Raw genomic sequence first — 18,189 nt, 5'->3', positions numbered from 1 at the left:
AAATTCTGATAAAATAGACAGACTTTGACTTGTCTGAGTAAGGAATAAAGAACGCCCAGGACAAAACAGGAAGCATTACCAAAATTCTGGAAGAAAAAAAATATGTCCTATTTCTATCTGTTTAAGAAATTAGGGTGAAAAGATTATTTCTTGGAAAAATGTATACGACTAGCCTTGAAGTCTAAAAAACCATAAATGGAAGAGAAAATGTAGTTTGATCTTGCCTAGAAAAGGCACTAGGCCCGGTTGTTTTTTTCAGCGAGGTCTACTAAATCTTCTAGGCAGGCACTGGAAGTCAGCTTTCCCAGAGAAGTCGGGACCAGGGTGACACGTGTGCTTGCTGTTACTGACCCTGATTTTTTAGTTAGACAATTAGAAACAGTTTCTATTTCTAAGGAAGAAATAAAGAATTAAATATTGGAAAAGAAGAAATAAGTACCTCTGATTGTCTGTCTAAAGCATCCCAAAGGACCAACTAAAAAATTATTTAAACTAATACAGATAGTTCGAGTAACATGAATGAATCTAAAATCAATATGCAAGCATTCCTGTCTTTCCTATATGACCATTAAAAGTCCATTATAAAATATAATTGAAAGAAAAATCTCATTTACAGTAACCATCCACACTGTAAGACAGGTAGGTATAAGTCTAATAAATAGACCTATGTAAAAAGTAAAGTACCTAAAAGAAGATGAAAATAAACATAGGCCATCTATTTAATAGAAAAGGAAAAAACATCACCCCAGAGATGATGAATCTTATGATATTCGCTGTCTGTATGAATGCATGTGTGAATGTACGAAAGGTTACTCACTTGTCTAAACCTCATGGTGGCAAAGCTCGGGTTTGCGAAACCATGCAAGATACAGGGAGGCTGTATTGTTAGATCGTGCTCGTGCAGATAGATGGTTTCTAAGACACATCGAGGCTTTGTTTCCGAATGTGTTATAGAATAAGAATTATTCATAAGTCAGAAGAATGTGGACCTGAGATAGTTACACATGTTAAACATCCATCCTCACTACTGCGGTAGTTCTCAAGGTCACCAGGGGTGCTTTCAAGAAACAGATTCTCAGGTCCCACTTCAGACACATTGAATTAGAAAGTCCAAGTCTCGAGTCCAGTAATTTCTAAGAAGCACCACAGATGATTCTCGTGGTACCAGCCCCACACAGGTCTTCCCACTGGCATTTTGGAAATTATTGCTCTGCGGACCCCAGAACGGCATATGCCAAGCCTTTCCCTAGTAAACGCCACAATCATTAGTGAGATTTGATGTCTTTTCATGTGGCTATTGCTCATACATTTATTAACTGTATGATCTTGAGCGAATTCCTTTTATAAATTGGAGATGATAATATTACTCTCACAAGGTTGTCATGAAGTTAATCTGTATAATTTGATTATAACAGGGCTTGATACATAATAATCACTATATAAGTCCTAAGCTCTTATTGTGTTTGTTCTTTTTATTATTACTGTTAGTTGGGCTTCTTCCTCTGGCACATTTCTATATGCTTCTACCTTCTGTCCACTTTTCTATTGTCTTTTTCTAATTGATTGATTAGATTTTTATATTTCTCGCATTCATCTTTTTATTATTTTTCCTTTGGTTATAAATATTTTTGTGGGTTGTCTTTTCATCTTATAGTGTCTCACTATTGCTTTTCGTGTATTAATGCAAATATGTATAGTTATGAATTATAAATGAAATATACTTTAGTGTTTGATATAAATATGAAATATATCTTCTGTCTACTGCTATTGGCTGATATGCATAAGATACATATCAGCTGTTTCTGAACACTCTCTTCAATACTAGAATCCAACCTTGCTTGTTTTTTTCTTTTTTATGAATATAAAGGATGTGTAATTAAGAAATACACAAGCCAGAACAGGCAGAAACAAAATCGCCTGGTCAAAATCAGGTGGCCTTTGGGGCCATGTTTGATGCAGAGGTGTTCTTGTTTGTTTTTGGCCAGCACAGTATCGTCCTATAGTGTTTTAAAAAATTTTTGAATTAATCGTCAACCTGCTTCACATTAAAAGTGTTTAGCATTTTGATTACGCCTATAAAAACTGGGACATCTGGCGATGCTGGCCTGCGTCCCCATGGGCAGTGATGACCCACAGCTGAGTAGCAGATGACTCCTTTACAGGGAAGATCATTCTCTAGTTTGTCAAAATCCTCTCAATTCTCTGCGGTCTCCTCAAACGCCGACCTGAGTGGCAGTTGTCATTTATCACTGAGTTCCAGCTCCTGGAGCCCTCGCTCCAGGCCCACGTCACTCGTCAACATGCCCTGTCTGCTGCCGGCAGTCGCCGAGTTCGCATGTTGGCGAACAGAGGGCAGGAGAAAGTCAAACTGCTCCCTCCACTGCCGGCAAGACAGAAAAATGCCGGGGTTTGCAACCGGTATTTTTTTTGAGTGAGGTTACTTTCCCAGTTTTGTCAGTTTAACTTTAAAATCCATAGTTGAACATTTTTGTTAGAATATTCTTAAGTGTCCTGTTATGGTACAAAATTGCCAGACGTGGGTACCAGGTAAGAAGATGCTTAGCACCTGTGGCCTTGGAGTGTGGTCAGTGGCAGGTGCCTGATTCATAAGCTCCTAAAGGTCTAAGTTAGTTTTTTAACCGATTCTTTCCTGAACACCAAAAACCCTAGTGTTCTTACCTACGTATCTACAGAGCCTCATGGGACTTGTAGTTTGTGATTCTGGGTTAGTCAAATGAGCCAACAGACTCTCATTTCACTCTCTGCAGCTTTTCCTGCATTTCTGTCTTTTCCAAAAGGCCAAATTTTATTCTTTACTGATGACTCTCCATGAACAGATTTTAAATACGCCATCACATCACAATATCATCAGCCACGCCCCTTTCCTTCCTGGACTTTCCCACAATGCAGCTTCTCTTCCCAAACTCCCACCTGTTCTCAGACTAGATGGGATGAACATTATTGTTCTTCGGCGTTGATACGGTTACTGGTGTTGGGACACATTTTTGTACGCTGAGTCTAGGTAGCTTCTAGAATGCCAGAGGGATAGCTCAGGGATGAACAGGCCCCTCCCTTTTCCCACCTGCTCTTCCCCCCACTAAGGTTCCGGAGGAACTAAGACGCCTAGGGGGTTCTTGAGAATTCTTTTTTTCTCCTCTTCTTCGACAGATTTTGGCCTCTTCCTATGTACTTTTGGAATTGATCACCTAAATTGAGACATTATTCTGTGGAAGATATTACTTGATGTTGTATTAGTTGGGTAGGCTAGTCGCTGTAATAAAGAGACCTCATACATATCATAGCTTGAGCATCATATATATACATTATTTTCTTGCTCATGTAGGGCCTGAGCGAACAGGTTTGAGAGGAGGCTCCCTCCGCCCAGATATTTGGGCACCAAAACCAATATAGGCCGTTCTCTCCCATCTTTAATTCATGACTTTCAAGTTCGCGCTGCGGATTGTTTCTCTCCTAGTCAGCCAGAAGGAGAACAAGGTACCGAGATGCATGCATGGGGAGTTTATAATCTGTTAGTCCCGGAAGTGGCGGTGTGCATCCCTTCCATTTACATCCCACTGGTCAAGACTCAACCACGTGGCACTGTACCAATAGTAGAAAAAGACCAGTTATCTTGGTAACTTGGGACTCGTCTCGTTTGCACAGTTAATTACTTGAAAATAATCCACATTCTCCGTAGGCTCCTACTCATATTCATGCGACAGTCCTGTGGCCCTGTCATTATGAATTAATTTTGTGGCTCACGTGGGGCAGTGATAACTGGCACAAGGGCCACGAAGGTGGTTAACTACCCGGCCAGCTTTGTGCCGGAATTGGCAGGTAAGAAGCAACCATTAGAACGCGAAGCAGGGCCGCCAGCCAGTATGGTCTCAAGTGCCTTTCTCATCAGGCTGTTTCTTTTTCATCCCTTTCCCGTATGGTTTGCACTCAGCTAAGGACATTCAGAAATCTCATCCAAACTTCTGGCAACTCTCTGTTCTTTATACTTTTGACTGATGACTTCATAAAGCCCCAGACAGTGGGGCAGCTTCCAGACTGCGACTTCATTAGTCTCCCTGTCTATTCTTGGCAAGATAAGCATCCTAGACAAATGGGAAGGCTGCTCGTCTCCACTGCCAAAGCCTTACGTTTCTTAGGGTTATGTATATCTCTTAACTTTTAGCTCTTTCTTTCCCAGCTCAAGCTCCCGACCTTGTTCAAACGCCATGTTCTACTTAAGTAATTATTGGAGGCGATGTTGGCATCTCTGTTTAATTTCTAGTTCCTTGTTTTGATTTTCACCCCACCGGATGTCATTTATTTTTCCCAGGCAGTTTGTGTTTCCTCTGATGCCTGTGCCCAAAGTGCTCGATGAATCGGATCTTACTTAGCATCAGGCCTAGAATATTCGGGGGAAATAGAGGGATAACAGAAGGAAGCAGATGGGAGCAGGCTGCAAGGGTCCGGTGCAAAATCAGTTAGGCCTCGATGAAATATTTGATTGTCAATGTGGAATAAAGGGATAAAAAATATTTCCTTTGGTTATAAATATTTTTGCGGGTCGTCTTTTCATCTTATAGTGTCTCACCATTGCTTTTCACGTAGAAATGCAAATATATAGTTATAAGTTATAAATAAAATATACCTTGTGAGAGGAGAAATTGGGGTGGTGGTTTGTATCTTTAAGGGAAAAACAAAGAACTTCCTGTTAACTCTGAGAACAGGTCTGGGCTAATTGTTCACAATCTCTCAGCGCTGAAGAGGGATGTCAGAAATACAAACCAGGCACAAACCAGAGCCCTTCTGTGGAAGGCACACATCGAATGCAAAGATGTGTGTGAATCTGGAGGCGGAGGGTCCATTTCTGCTTTCTGAATCCCAAAGGGGTCCGTGACCCATAAATGGTTAAGAGTTGCTGGATCAAAGGGTCCGCGTACCCTGAACGGAGTCAGAGCCACGAGGGAAATGAGAGGACCAGGAGGAAGGAAGCGAAGGGCCCAGGGCACAACCAGTGTGGCCTGAGGCATTGTGGGGGATCAATGGCTGCCCCCACGGTGAAGTCTGAGTGTCAAGCTTTAAACGTTCAGATAGGAAATTAGGGATCTGAGACAGCATCTACCTCCATGTCAAAGTACGCAAAGTAAAAAAAAAAAAATGAAATCATAGGCTCACATTCCACAAACCTAGTCTTATATTTTTCAAACTGATGTTTTTCAAGAATGCAATCTTGCAGTCAGTCGCATTTTGTTTTGATTTTCCGCTCTACTCCATCTAACCTTTCGTTCTACCTAAGACACTTTCAGTCATCACCCAGTACAAGCCTAGGCTAGTATCCAAAGGCACAATAAGCAATGATATTTCTGTTTTTTATAAAGGCATTAACATTTATTTGCATTTCCGCTAGCACAACTGCCGACTTCTTAAGCAGACTGGAGATGGACTTGCCACACAGAAGGACCCATCAGATTGCTCCCTGTGACCCACAGCCTTCAACGTGGGTAGGTGGAATGCCACGCAGGGTGCTGTCTGGCATTTTTTAAAAGAGGTGTTTAGTGAATGAAGATTAAGGACCTAGAGTGACCTGTACATAGAATATTGGAACTAAAGACAGGGGGCCTGATCTGAAACTCCAACCTCCAATGCTTGTGCTCTTAAATACACTATGGATACCTTGGATAAATAAACATCAGCCTCAGAAAAGCCTTTGATTTCACTCGGTCATCCAACCATCTATCAATCCCTCAAATTTTTACGTTTACGTAAGGTCCACCGAGCGCATACAATTTCTGTCTGGAAGGACCTCAGCCAAGTGAAGAAGAAAACTGTAGTTATAAAGTAAAGGAGCGAGGATAGATAGAGCATCTAGCTAGAAAGCTGACGTTTAAAAGGTGAGTCAGTAAAGTGAGTCATTCCAGGTGTCAAATTAATCAAGAAAAACAGGAGCAAGAATTAAGGTGTAAGGTCAAGAAAAAGCATGGCTCATGCTAGGGAGGATTTTGTGGAGCTGCATTCTAGAAGGCTGGGAAAGTAGGCAGGGGCCATGAGGAGAGTTTCTCAATAGTGGCGATCTGGGTGGGACAGTTCATCATGGGGCTGTCTCGGATACTACAGGATATTTAGCATTCCTGATTCCTGGTCACAAAATGCTGGTAGCATCCCCCAGACATTGAGACGTCTAGAAATGCCCCACACAGGAAGCTGGTAGAACCATACCCTGCAGAAATCCGTGTGTCACATTGGAGAACTTGGACCTTATTCTGTGAAAACTGAGGTTATCGAAAAGTTTTGAACAGGGCAGGTTCAAGGTCAGTTTCGTACTTTAGCTGGATGGCGCTGGTAACCATGCATAGCGAGGCAGAGCGGCCTCTGAGATGCTTCTGTGTTAGTCTCGGGGAGGAATGAGAAAGATGTGAAGTAGGGTGGTGGGTGACGGGGTGGAGAAGAGGGTGCAGGTCGGAGAACTGCTTAGAAGGTGAAATTGACTGGGCTGGGTTATTGACTGGCTAATTGGGGACAGCAAAAGAAGTGCAATTAAGGATTACTCAGGGAAACGGTTGTAGTTCAAAGAAAAGATGAATTTAAGTTTTAAAAAGGCTTAGCGTTTGCAGGATTTGGGCAGGGAAATGGTAAGTTATAGAAACCTGATTTTATCTTCTCCACGCCTCCCCCCACCCCATCCCAGCCCCCCTCTTTCTCTTTAGCGACCACATTTTAAAGTGTCAGGAAGACGTTATGACGCTCCTTGAGAAAAGGCCATTTTATTCTTACCCACAAACTTTCAAGTGTTTTTTTTTTTGTTTTTTTTCTGTATTGCTCATGGGATGTCCCAAAGTCTGAATTTGCCAGTGTAGGCTCCTCGAGTCCTGTCACGTCTGTCACCTTTCTCCCCTCACTGCAGGGCGCCGGAGGAAAGAGGCTGTAGGGAGGAGAGTTAGATCCTGTGTAGGGACTGTTCCGGACATCTGTCCAGGCGCCCTGTGGCGGTGGGGGCGGGGAGGGCAAACAGGAGTTAGATAGCCTCGCCAGCTGGGTGTCTGGCCGCCAAGATGGCCTTGACTTGTGTTTCAGAGTTTCCTGACGCCTATGGTTTGCAACACCTGGCAGAACTGTGTGCTCGTTCTATGGATTTTGGCCCAATTCTTCAATTTAACAAGATCATCCTGAATTTTAATACTGTCATCCAAAGCATTAGCGATAGCTCCCAGAGCTCCATTTTTTTGTGGCGTGATGAATATGTTAGTCACATGATCTTCGGGGTTATTAATAGCAAATATGGAGCAGGATGGGACCCAGGATGGTTCCTTATGAACTGCGTTCAATAACTGCTCCTATTTTGACACTAAACTATTAATAATTTGTTGGTATTCGATATATTTAACTGACTTTTTACCCATATTATCCCCTGCTCATCCGTCTCATCTATATGCATAGAATTCGTCTGAGAATGCTTCGCAGAACCATTTCTAATGCTTTAGGAAAATCAAATAGGTACACTGCACTTTTGCAAAGTTGTGTCACCTACGGTTTGCCTGAACGAAAGTCACCATATAGGACGTGACCGCTGTGTGGTATCCAGCTACACGGGGTGTGAGGAGCTGCAAGCTTCCAAGGACTTTTTTAAGAAATAATTTTAATTTTACTACACAATACAACTTTCCCCCAAATCTATTTTTCTTATAGTTATTTAAATGTGGATCGACCATCGGCAGATAGGAATTTAATAAACGCTATACGATTATGTCAATGAAGAAGACCAGAAGGAAATTCCCTGAGATGTTACAGCAGAGAACTTTAGGCTAAAGATACTTAAATGTGTTCACTTATACATGATTGATATAATTACCGTGTGTGTATGTGTGTGTGTGCGCGCGTGTGCGTGCACGCGTGTGCAGAAGTGTCTGTGTGTGTGTGTGTGCGCGCGCGCGTGCATGCAGAAGCGCCAGCACCCTCATTCCTTCCTCAGACATTGTCACTGAATTTCCCGTTGCACACTGAATGGTTCCCAGTCTTGAGTTTGCTACCCACTGCTTCCTCTTCCATAGAGAGCAATAATTGTTAAAACTCTCAGCCTGTCGCCCCACCACCTAGGGGCCCCTGTATCTTCAAGGATAAAGTCCAAATGCCTTAGCTTGAGCACCAAGCCCTTTCTGCTCTCTGGCCACCCCTCCGCCCCTGCCCCCAAGTTACTTCTCCCGTAGTTCTGGAGTGTTTGCCATGCCAAGTACGGTCCGTGGACCAACACCGTGGGTGTCACCTGGGGCTTGTAGAAACGTAGACAAATGTCCGGCGCCACACCAGACTTAAATCAGAACCTGCATTTAAACGCAGTCCGTGGGGGATTCGTGTGCACATTTGTGTTCAGGGAGCACCCCTCGATCACTTGTGCCGTTATGACCGCTTCTTCTCACTTTCACTATAAAATTTGTACAGTTTGGTTATTTTCACTTTTATCCGTGTGTCACACGTCCTTTAAAAGCCAACACTTAAAGGCGTATGTCCCTGGCACACCTTCGATCTCACTTCCTCCCCAGTACTTTACACGCCTTGTACTAATTTTCCACGGGGATTCAATGTGTGGCACGGTGACTGCAGTTAATAAATATAGTATCGCACATGTGAACGTTTCTGAGAAAGATCGGAAAAGTTCACATCACAAGAAGGTTGATTGCCACGCGAGGTGACGGATGTTAACTAGACCGCGGTGATCATTTCGCAATATATACAAATATTGGATCATTATGTCATACACCTGAAACTAATATAATGTGATGTGTCAATGAAACCTCAATAAAATAATTCCCGTTGCCGTTATACCAAATTACTGCAAACTTAGGGGCTGTAAACAACACACCCTTATTCTCTGACGGTTCTAGAGTCAGAAGTCGGAAAGCAGTGCGAAGGGGCTGAAGTCAGGGTGTCGGCAGGCTGGTTCCTTCTGGAGGCTTCCGTGGTTCTGCTCCTTGCCTGAGCCGGCTTCCCGCGGCTGCCGTCAGCCGTGGCTTCTTGGCACGTGGCTGCATCGCTTCGATCTGAGCGTTCAGCCTTCCGTCATTCTCTGGCTTTGCCTTCGTCACATAAGATCCCTTGTGATTACTCTGGGCCCACGTGGGTCATCCCAGATCGCCTCCCCGTCTCGAGATCCTTCGTTTCAGCAAAATCCCCTGTACCGCATAAGGGAACATTGGAAGCTGGCAGGGACCAGCTAATTCATCCCCGCCGCCCCCAGCTGTCTGTGTCTTGTTTATTTGTATCTGTTAATGCGCATATTGCTGTCTCTTGATTAATCGATTTTAGATCTTATTCATTTCTTTCCTCTAGTCTCCTAATATAAATGTTCAGTATTTCAGGCTTTCCCTTATGATGATTATGTAAATATTTTTCTCGCTGCCGAGTCAGTTAGTATACCCTACATTTTCTTTCTTCCATGACATTTTAAAACTTTCATTTTAATTTTGCATTTTCTTAGTGTCCTTTGAACGTTCGGCTGCCTTCCTTCAGCTTCTGTGACTGTTTACAAAGGGCCGCTTTATGCAAATTCCCGCACAGTTTTCCATTTCGTGCCTGTCAGTTAAATTGTCAGCTCCAGGATTTTTTTTTTTCCCCCTCTCAGAAATGTGTATCCTGCATCCTTCCTACCTCCCACTTTTAACGTGAGCTGGCTGTTCCTTAGGCCTCCGACACGGCTGTTATTCTGGGACTTTTCTTTCTCAGAATTGTTCTCAACCTTGTCTGCCCCTTAGAATCACCTGGGGGCCTTTAAAAGTCGCTGCTGCCCAGGTCCCGGTCACACCCTCATAGATCTGGTCTGGGTTTCAGAACTTTTAAAGCTCCCCAGGTCATTCTGCTGTGCAGCCAAGGATGCGAATCACAACTTCAAAGTCACCTGGGGAATTGTTTTTATCGCTTTTCTCTGTTGGGTCCCGTGATTTCTGGGTTTCATCTATATTCTTGGCTTTATTTATTTTTTTCGTTTGTCTGTTTGTTTTGTTTTGATGGAGCATATTATTCAATAGCTTCCCAAGAGAGGATGTTTGTTCAGGTCCTTGGAAGTCTGAAACTATCTCTATTCAGACCTCCTACTTAGCTCACAATTTTCCGGTAACTATTCCAAATTGGAAATAGTTTTCCTTCAGAATTTTGAAGGTATTGCTCTTCTAAGGTTGGGTATTGATTGGTTGGTTTCTGTGAAATCTGAGACCATCTGAATTCCAGCCCTCGCGTGAGGGCCTTTCTCGCTTCCCCTGGACGTGTTTTAATATCTTTTATTGTTTCTGGTATTCTGCAGTTTCATAGTTTGGGGCCTTAGCGTGAGGGCTGTTTTCATTTCTTTTCGGCGTGGAAATTCATCTCTAGGTCTAGATGATTTTCGTGTGTTATTTCTTTGATTTATTTCTCCTCATTTTCTCTTTATGGAATTCTTATTATTCAAGCCCTAGGCTTCCTGGATTTATCCTCTAACATGTTTGTCAAAAAATGTTTTTCTCCTCTAATTTATCTTTGACTACTACTTCTTTCTCCTTCTTCCTACATATTGAGTTAGAAAAAAAAAAAAAAATACAAAACAAAACCCAGTCCTTTTCCTCCCGAGCCTCTTCTTAACTCTCACACCACTGCTGACACCAGATATGGGGGTTCCCACATTGAGCGATTCTGTGACAGCAGCTAGGTGTTTTACAATTTAACTCAATCTGCCTGGAGAGAGTGTCACTTCCCACAGGTTAAGGGCTCAGTCCCATGAGACCGCCCCCCACTTTTGATGACAATCTCAAGAAGTAGGTCCTCAGGTCGCTCACGAGTTCTGTCCCACGTGGCTACAAACTGGAGTTTCCATGTCCCTCTCCTTGGGTTTGATTAACTTGCCACAGCCGCTTACAGAAGTCGGGGTAACACTTCCATCGATCAGTTTATTAAAGGGTACGATAAAGGACAAGATGAACAGCGAGATGAAGAGGTTCACAGGGCGAGGTCTGGGAGAGTCCTGAGTGCGGGAGCTTCTGTCCCCGTAGAGTTGGGGTGCGCCGCCCTCCTGGAGTATGGATGCGTTCACCTCTTTGGAAATTCCCTGAACCTCTATACTTTTGGGGTTCTTATAGAGGCTTCCCCAGATAGGCCTGACCAGTCATTACCTCCACCCCCAGCCTCTCTTCCCTCTCTGGAGGACGGGGTGGGGTCGGACTGAAAATTCCAAGCTTCTGCTCATGGCTGGGTCTTCCAGGTGACCAGCCTCCCGCAGGAGCCCACCCTGGGTCACCTCGGTAGAACGGGAGATGTTCCTAGTGCTCTTATCACTTAGGAAATTACAAAGATTCTCTCTGTGCCAGGAACTGGGAATGTGTGTGTGTGTGCGCTCGCGCGCGGGCGTGTGTGTATACACATATGTGTGTATATATATATATATATACACACACACACGTATTTTCCTCCGTTACTTCACACATATTTCCTTGAATTTATCTTCTAAATATTTTATTTATTTATTTATTTTTTGTAGAGGTTGGGGAGATATTTTTAATTGCCAAGAGCTTCTTTTACCTCCATCGCTGTTTAAAAACAGCTATCTGTTCTTGTTTCATGGATGAAATATCAGCTTCTGCCTCTCAGAGGAACCACGCAGACAGCATAAGGAAACCGCCAGGAAGAGGAAGAGGGCCCGGCGGCTCGCTGCTCAGCGTGCAGGCTTCTGCATGACCCTTTCATCCTCAGCCTGGGCTTTGACCGCTGCTGCCTTCCGTCCCAGTGCCTGGGGTAGTGGATGCAGAGAATACACTTTTGATTTGCTGTCAGGCTTGAGAGAATTAGCGCCTGCATTTTTTGGGGTAGGAGCAGGCAGAGGCACCTTCCTGTCACCCATCTGTCTTCCACGGTCACTTCTGCAACTGTCTCTTGGGCTCTCAAATCGATCCGAGTGATCCTCCCTCCCCTGCTAGTCAGTCAAGTTTCCTATTTCCCTCTCGAAGTCACTTACTGTTTCTTCACAGATGCTTTTTTTGTCTGAGAATACAAATATCTCTTGGTTTTTGAAGGTAGAGTTTATTTGTTTCATTTCCTCCTCTGCTTAGGGTAATTTTCGAGAGAAGGATGGGACACAGATATTTTTATTTCATATGTGGAAATGGAAACTTAATGCTTATCGTGGTTGGAATTGTGTCCCTCCCTCCCACCCCAAAAAAATGTCTATGTTGTGGTTCCAACCTCCAGTACTTCAAAATGTGATCTTACATATTGGAGATTGGGTCTGTAGAGGTAATAAAGTTAAAACGAGGTCATCAGGGTGGGCTCTAATAGGAAAGGCGTCCTCACACAAAGGGAAGTTTGGACACAGAGACAGACAGGTATAGAGAAAAGATGACGTCAAGAGACGGGAGGAGAAGACAGCCATCTGCAAGCCAAGGGGGACAGCTAGGTCCTTCCCTCACGGCCCTCGGAAGGCACCAAGCCTGCAGATCCCTTGATTTTGGACTTCCAGCCTCCAAAATTGTGAGACAACCAATTTCTGTCACTGAAGCCACCCAGACAGTGACGCTTTGGTACGGCAAACCAATGTAAAGCTATTTTTCATTCGTTCAAATGCCTTTCTCCCTACGTAGTCTGATTCGTACTGACTCTTTAAAACACAGTATTACTGACTCTTTAGCACTTAGTATTACCCACTTTGAGAAGGTGTCCTTGACCCAGTTTAATTCAATGCTGTTTGTAGTGTCCGTTAACACAGTACCTGTCATGCTGTGCCGTAATCGTGATCCTCCTGTCTGACGTCCGCTCTAAGCTGTGAGCACCTGAGGTCTGGGGTCACGTCTCAGCACAGAGCTTGCACGTAGGAGGCTTAAATGTTGTTTATTCAATGAAAATATTATAAGCATAGCTTCTGGGAGAGGAGGAGTAAAAGTGTGTATTTTAAGCCGGATGACAAAATTTAGTATGAATATTAAATTCGCATTTAACGATAGAGAAATTACGTGAATACAATGACATAGAAATTTCTGAGATTTAGAACCAAGGAAAGGAGTGACCGAAAGCTTTCCTCTCTCCTTTTTTTGAACAGAGACTTCCCACCCTGCCCCGGGATCACAGCTGGGTAAGCACGTCTTAGGACTGCAAGTCACTTCGAAGTCTTCATAGCTAAGGGGCCACGTGACTTTCCAGTTTCTGTGGCCTTCTAAACGACACGTCACGTGTCTAACTATTTTTTTTTTTTTTTATCATAAACTAGGACCCATATTCTGCTCAAAGAACAAGTGGTTAAGTTTAAAAGGAAGGTATGCACATAGATTTCGGTTCCTTACTCAAGTTATCAGACCTGATTTCACTAAGGACTTTACTCCTTTTAATCTCTTGAACAGAAGGCGTGCTCCCTTGCTCCCTTACTCCCTTTTCAGTTTTATGTGGGGTAGCTGTGATGAAAACGAGCCTTCGCTAAGAAAAAGGAGTCGTTGGAGAACCGCTCCCCAGCTTCTGTCTTATCACAGTCCTCTCTGTGTCCAAGGTGTAGCTAAGAAAAAGCCATAGGATGCGTTTGCCTGTCTAATGTAGTGAGATCCAACACCTACTGGCTTTCTGAACGCATCTGAGCCCCACTATTCTAATTAGTGCCACAGACGATACAGTCTCTTTCTGGCAAGCGCTTTTTATTATTTGATGGAATATGGGTTTTACGGTGACAGAAATGGGAGAATGAATTAAGAAGTGCTTGAGAAAAATTATAGTAAGAGAAAAGGCGGGGACCAGCCTACATAAGCTTTATGGATTATTAGTCCAAAGAACTAGGTCTGAAATATGCAACCTGCTGCCATGATGCTGCTGGTAGTTTTATGAGAAAAATGGAATTTCCTCACATTAGCTTATCAGGCTGGGCTCTCAGCCGTACAGAGCTTGGGCTACAAATCAATGTGAGAAACAGAGAGAGGATATGACAAATGAACAGACAGACTACTTGGAATCTCATAAATTCCAGAATATAGCGTGTGCCATGGCGACAGGGTGTGTCAGGAGACGAAAGTAACCCTACTGTGTGTGCTGGATCTCCTGAGACTCCCCCTTGAGGTCCTGGTCCTAATCAGGCAGAAATGGTGACTCCTGTGCTTCTAAACAGGTCTTGTTTTCCCACTCAGAAAAAAAAGGAGCCTCAGAGACAGGTTAGAGATGCAAAGACTTAGAAAGAAATGCGTCTCTGGAGTCATGTGGCATCAATCACCGGCTGACAGGCGATATAATAGAACACCATTAGGGAGCAGCAGACAGGTCAGAGCTTCTAAAGTCAGTGTCCCTATTGCTTGTCTCTGACACTGACTGATCAGCTAGTTGGAATATTCTTGAAAAATATTTAACTTTTCTCTATTTCAAATCCTTCTCGTTAGAAAGAATGTACTATGGCGACTACCTCCGAGGGGATATTTTAAAGCTTAGTTAAACAAACATTTAGATTATCCTTTAAAATGCTCTTATGTTGGCCTTTATCAAATGCCCCAAGGGGCTTCTTCAGACCTATGCATAAATCATTCAATAAGCAAGTGTGAATGGAGAATTTACTGTATGCTTAGGACACACAGAGGTTGAATTATTCAAACCAGACCCATGGTAGGCAGACCAGTATATTGTGGTGATGCCTTGTCCAATGAATTTTTTTTTCCTTATGCTTTTACAGGCCAGAAGCCAGGCTTATAGGGATTCTCTAAGGGAAGAAGAAAATCGAAAATTGCAAAAGATGAAGGAGGAACAGCATCAGAAGGTATTCGTGAGACCATCTCTATTAGTCCTTGCTAATTATTTACTTGTGGTACTGGATCATTTTGAAAGGTTTCTGAACAGAAATATTTACATACATGAAAATCCTGAAAAAATAACACAAACATTAAAAATCAAACATAAGCTGCAGGTGTGTTTTAAGAGCGTGGTGATGGCTGACTCTGGCAGAAACGCTCGCGGCGCTTTGCCTCATAGGGGGCTACAGTGTGTCTGCTGTCGCTGGCGCCAGCAGTTCACCGAGATGCTAGAACATTTGTGACCTTATCTTCTATAAAACATAACCAACGTCACTGCCATTTTTAAGCCAAAGATATACGAAATTACAAATAGTGTCCAGAGAATACTACAATGCATAACGAACAAAGTGGGTGTACATATTTGTGAAACCGGCTTAAATATTCACCTAAAAAATACACGTATAATAAAACATAAAAGATTCTCTACACGTGAATAAAAATATGTGAGGCTTTCCAAAATTTTTGGGCAATAGAAATTGGTGCAATGAATGCAGAACCTCCTAAGAAGATTGCTCGAAAGGGTAATCCACATGAGAATATAAAATTTCTGTCATGGCAACTGAAAACATTCAGCATTTTGACTTGATGGTCATGCATGCCTTTGATATATAGGCTGAGCCAGGGCCAGAAGAACTCAGCTTGGCATCAGAATGGTGAGGAAGACCAGTGGTCACCTCCAAGGTGCCACTTCATTCCAGGTCCTTTCAAAAAGCAAAATAATGTATTCAGCTATTTGGAGATAATCATTATCTTCCCCACATTTCTTATTTTCCAAATTTTCTTCTTGCCATATTGGCGGTTGACAGAGCTGTTATTTCTCCCAGGATACCTCTTAAATCTGTTTCTTCAATTAAACAAATTGAATTCTGACTCCAATTTTCATTTCCTTGATTTGATTGAATTTGTTTTTATCCGTATGTCTTTGCCGCCCAAGGTAACTCATGACAGCATTGTGTGTGTGAAAATCACATTATGGAATGGACTATATATAATAATTGCTGTTGCTATTGTTTGACCCTTTCGAGAGCTATCCTCCTTCCAACAGTGCTCAACCCTACCTTGTTCATAGTTTCGCCCGCCATACAGTATAAGTGACCATGTAACTAAGCTGTTTTGTGCACAGTAGGTAGTAGTAGTTAAATCATTGAAAGAATAAATTGTAAATTTACTTATTAAGCTACTACATCAGCGGTGAAGAAGTCATGAAACATTTTTATCCCTTGGTATTTATACATATTTTTAAATCTTTTTCTTTTGACAAAGACCTCATGTTGAAATCCACAGTTAAATAAGCAATGTTTATAGTAATATTCTAGTAATTAGCAATTAGAAACTAAATCTGGTATATATACTCGTCTGTTGTATTTTCAATAATGTCTGTCAAATGTTAACATGAAAGTGTTAATCTATGATCTTTTAACTTAATACCGAGTCCTGAGGTATGTAGATACTGAGGAGAGTGTCGTGAATCAGTGTAGATATGATTTCTTTCATTTTATTTGTTATTGTTTTTTTTTTAGGCGAGGCAACCCTTGGTTGACCTCACAGATTGCAAGGACCTTGTCAACTTACAATCCCTTATTTTTTTATTTTTTACACCTATGGCGCCTGGTCTTCCTAGGTGGTCTCCCATCCAAGTACTGACCAGGCCCGACCCTGCTTAGCTTCCGAGATCAGAAGGTATCGGGCTTGTTCAGGATAGCATGGCCGTGGATGATATGATTTATTTTAAAGTAACCTCTAGTGAGTTTTAAATAGTGTTTAATGAAGTTTGGTGTATATATTTGGAATGCGAAAACCATTAAAAGTAGAACATTTCCCAAAGAGAATGCTCAACAGATTAGAAAATCAGATCGGAGATTTAATTTTCAGGTTGAGCAGTTATTTTAAACAGTGAAAATTAAGTTATTTCTCAATCTTGTTTTTCTTCTGGAGCTAGACAAATATTGATACATACATCTTTTCTGGTTATTGATTAAACATATTTTTCTTTTACATAAATTATTTCCCTTTACTTTCAGTAAAATGAATAATGTTAGCATACAGATAATTTCATCATTAGGGATTTCATTGACAGTAGAATACATAAGGGCATTTATCAGAATTTTGTTCGGTCTGTTAGAAAATGTCCACTGAAGACGTTCCTGGCTGGGTAGAATCTGTCATTCCTTATCACTTCCAGGGCTTAGTGTAAGAAAACAAGAATGGTCATGTCTGTAAAGATACAGAAAACACACACCCATATCGTTGAGTCTATTCGTGTGCTTATTCATTCCCTTCATTCAACAAGTCTTTACTGAGTGACTGCTATGGAGCAACTTGTAAATACGTCATTGAGATGACAGCACGTTTATTTTGCTCTCTCTGTCTCTGACTTTCCCATTCTTTCACTACTCTGGTCTCTGGGGACAATAGGTTCTTCCTTAAATTTACGTTTGATTCAATTCCCTCTCAGAAATATATTTATAATTCCCTTTTCTTTCCTTCAATATATTCTTCGGCATTGAATGCTGCTTGTACTTTGTCAAGAGATATGCTCACTCTTGTCGTTCTAAAATAAACAAACCAACTAGCCCCTTCCTTGATTCTGTTATCTTCAGAGGTATCAGCTTTTCTGCTTGTACTAAATATATATATAAAAAATACAAAGGTAATCTTACTGTAATCATATTTTTATTACCCAGTTCTTCTTTAATCCCTTATGCTCTGGTTTATAATCATAAATGCTCTTCCTGAAACTGCTCTCTAAAGGTAAAACTCCTTCTGAACATGCAATTCAGTGGACTTTTTTGGAATCCCTGTCTTTCTGTAACAGTGTTTAATGCCACTTTAAAGCTTTCCTTTTCTGGCCTCTATTTACTGCATTATTCTGACTGTACAAAGAACAACCTATTTCTGGATTCATTCATTCATTCATTCATTCATTCGATCAATCAACGAAGATATACTGAGCTCCTATTACATGCTGAGCCTTGTGCAAGATGCTGGAGCTTCAATTAAGAACAGGGTAAACAAGTTTTCTGCCCTCCCAATGTTTACTTTTTAATGGAGGAGACAGACAATTAAAAGATGAATAAATATTGTACTTTTTATTTTACAGTGATTAATCACTTTGTCGGAGCGCTGCAGAAGAAATTGTGTGTTGTGTTAACTTCAGAGTGGTGTATAAAATATTGTTGAATGCCTACCTCTTTCCTAAAACCCTAATTTTTTGTTCAGGTATTCATCTTGCTTAGCATGGCTTATCTTTCAGAGAAGGCAGACACCACTCCTGTCCCAGAGATCCCATCTCAAATGGTCCAACAGTTCAGGGGAATTCCATTCTCCTTGACTGTGATTGGTTCAGCCATGGATTCCGAAAGTAGTTCCAACCAATGAGACTTAGCGAAATTTGCCCTTTCAGTTCAAAATTTTATCCATACGAAATGTACCA

At 42.0% G+C, this 18,189-nt stretch overlaps 1 protein-coding gene and 1 pseudogene across 3 annotated transcripts in view; one reads left to right on the top strand and one right to left on the bottom strand.

Annotated features, from left to right (window-relative positions):
- The window catches only part of EPSTI1 (epithelial stromal interaction 1), a 73,752-nt gene that overhangs the window by 34,576 nt on the left and 20,987 nt on the right, over window positions 1-18,189 (top strand). For 2 of the 3 annotated variants that reach the window (XM_006914983.3, XM_025049010.1), the window contains exons 7-9: window positions 5,402-5,495; window positions 13,040-13,072; window positions 14,639-14,722. In XM_006914983.3, coding sequence (XP_006915045.2) covers window positions 5,402-5,495; window positions 13,040-13,072; window positions 14,639-14,722 — 211 coding nt within the window. The remainder of the gene's footprint in view (window positions 1-5,401; window positions 5,496-13,039; window positions 13,073-14,638; window positions 14,723-18,189) is intronic. The other variant, XM_025049011.1, reaches the window with a different exon arrangement.
- Window positions 16,353-16,471, bottom strand: LOC112482212 (annotated as a pseudogene).

The sequence above is a fragment of the Pteropus alecto genome, unplaced genomic scaffold, assembly GCF_000325575.1.
Source record: "Pteropus alecto unplaced genomic scaffold, ASM32557v1 scaffold35, whole genome shotgun sequence".
NCBI lineage: Eukaryota > Metazoa > Chordata > Mammalia > Chiroptera > Pteropodidae > Pteropus > Pteropus alecto.
The sequence above is the reverse complement of the archived record's forward strand: the minus strand, read 5'-3'. Positions and strand labels throughout refer to the sequence as shown.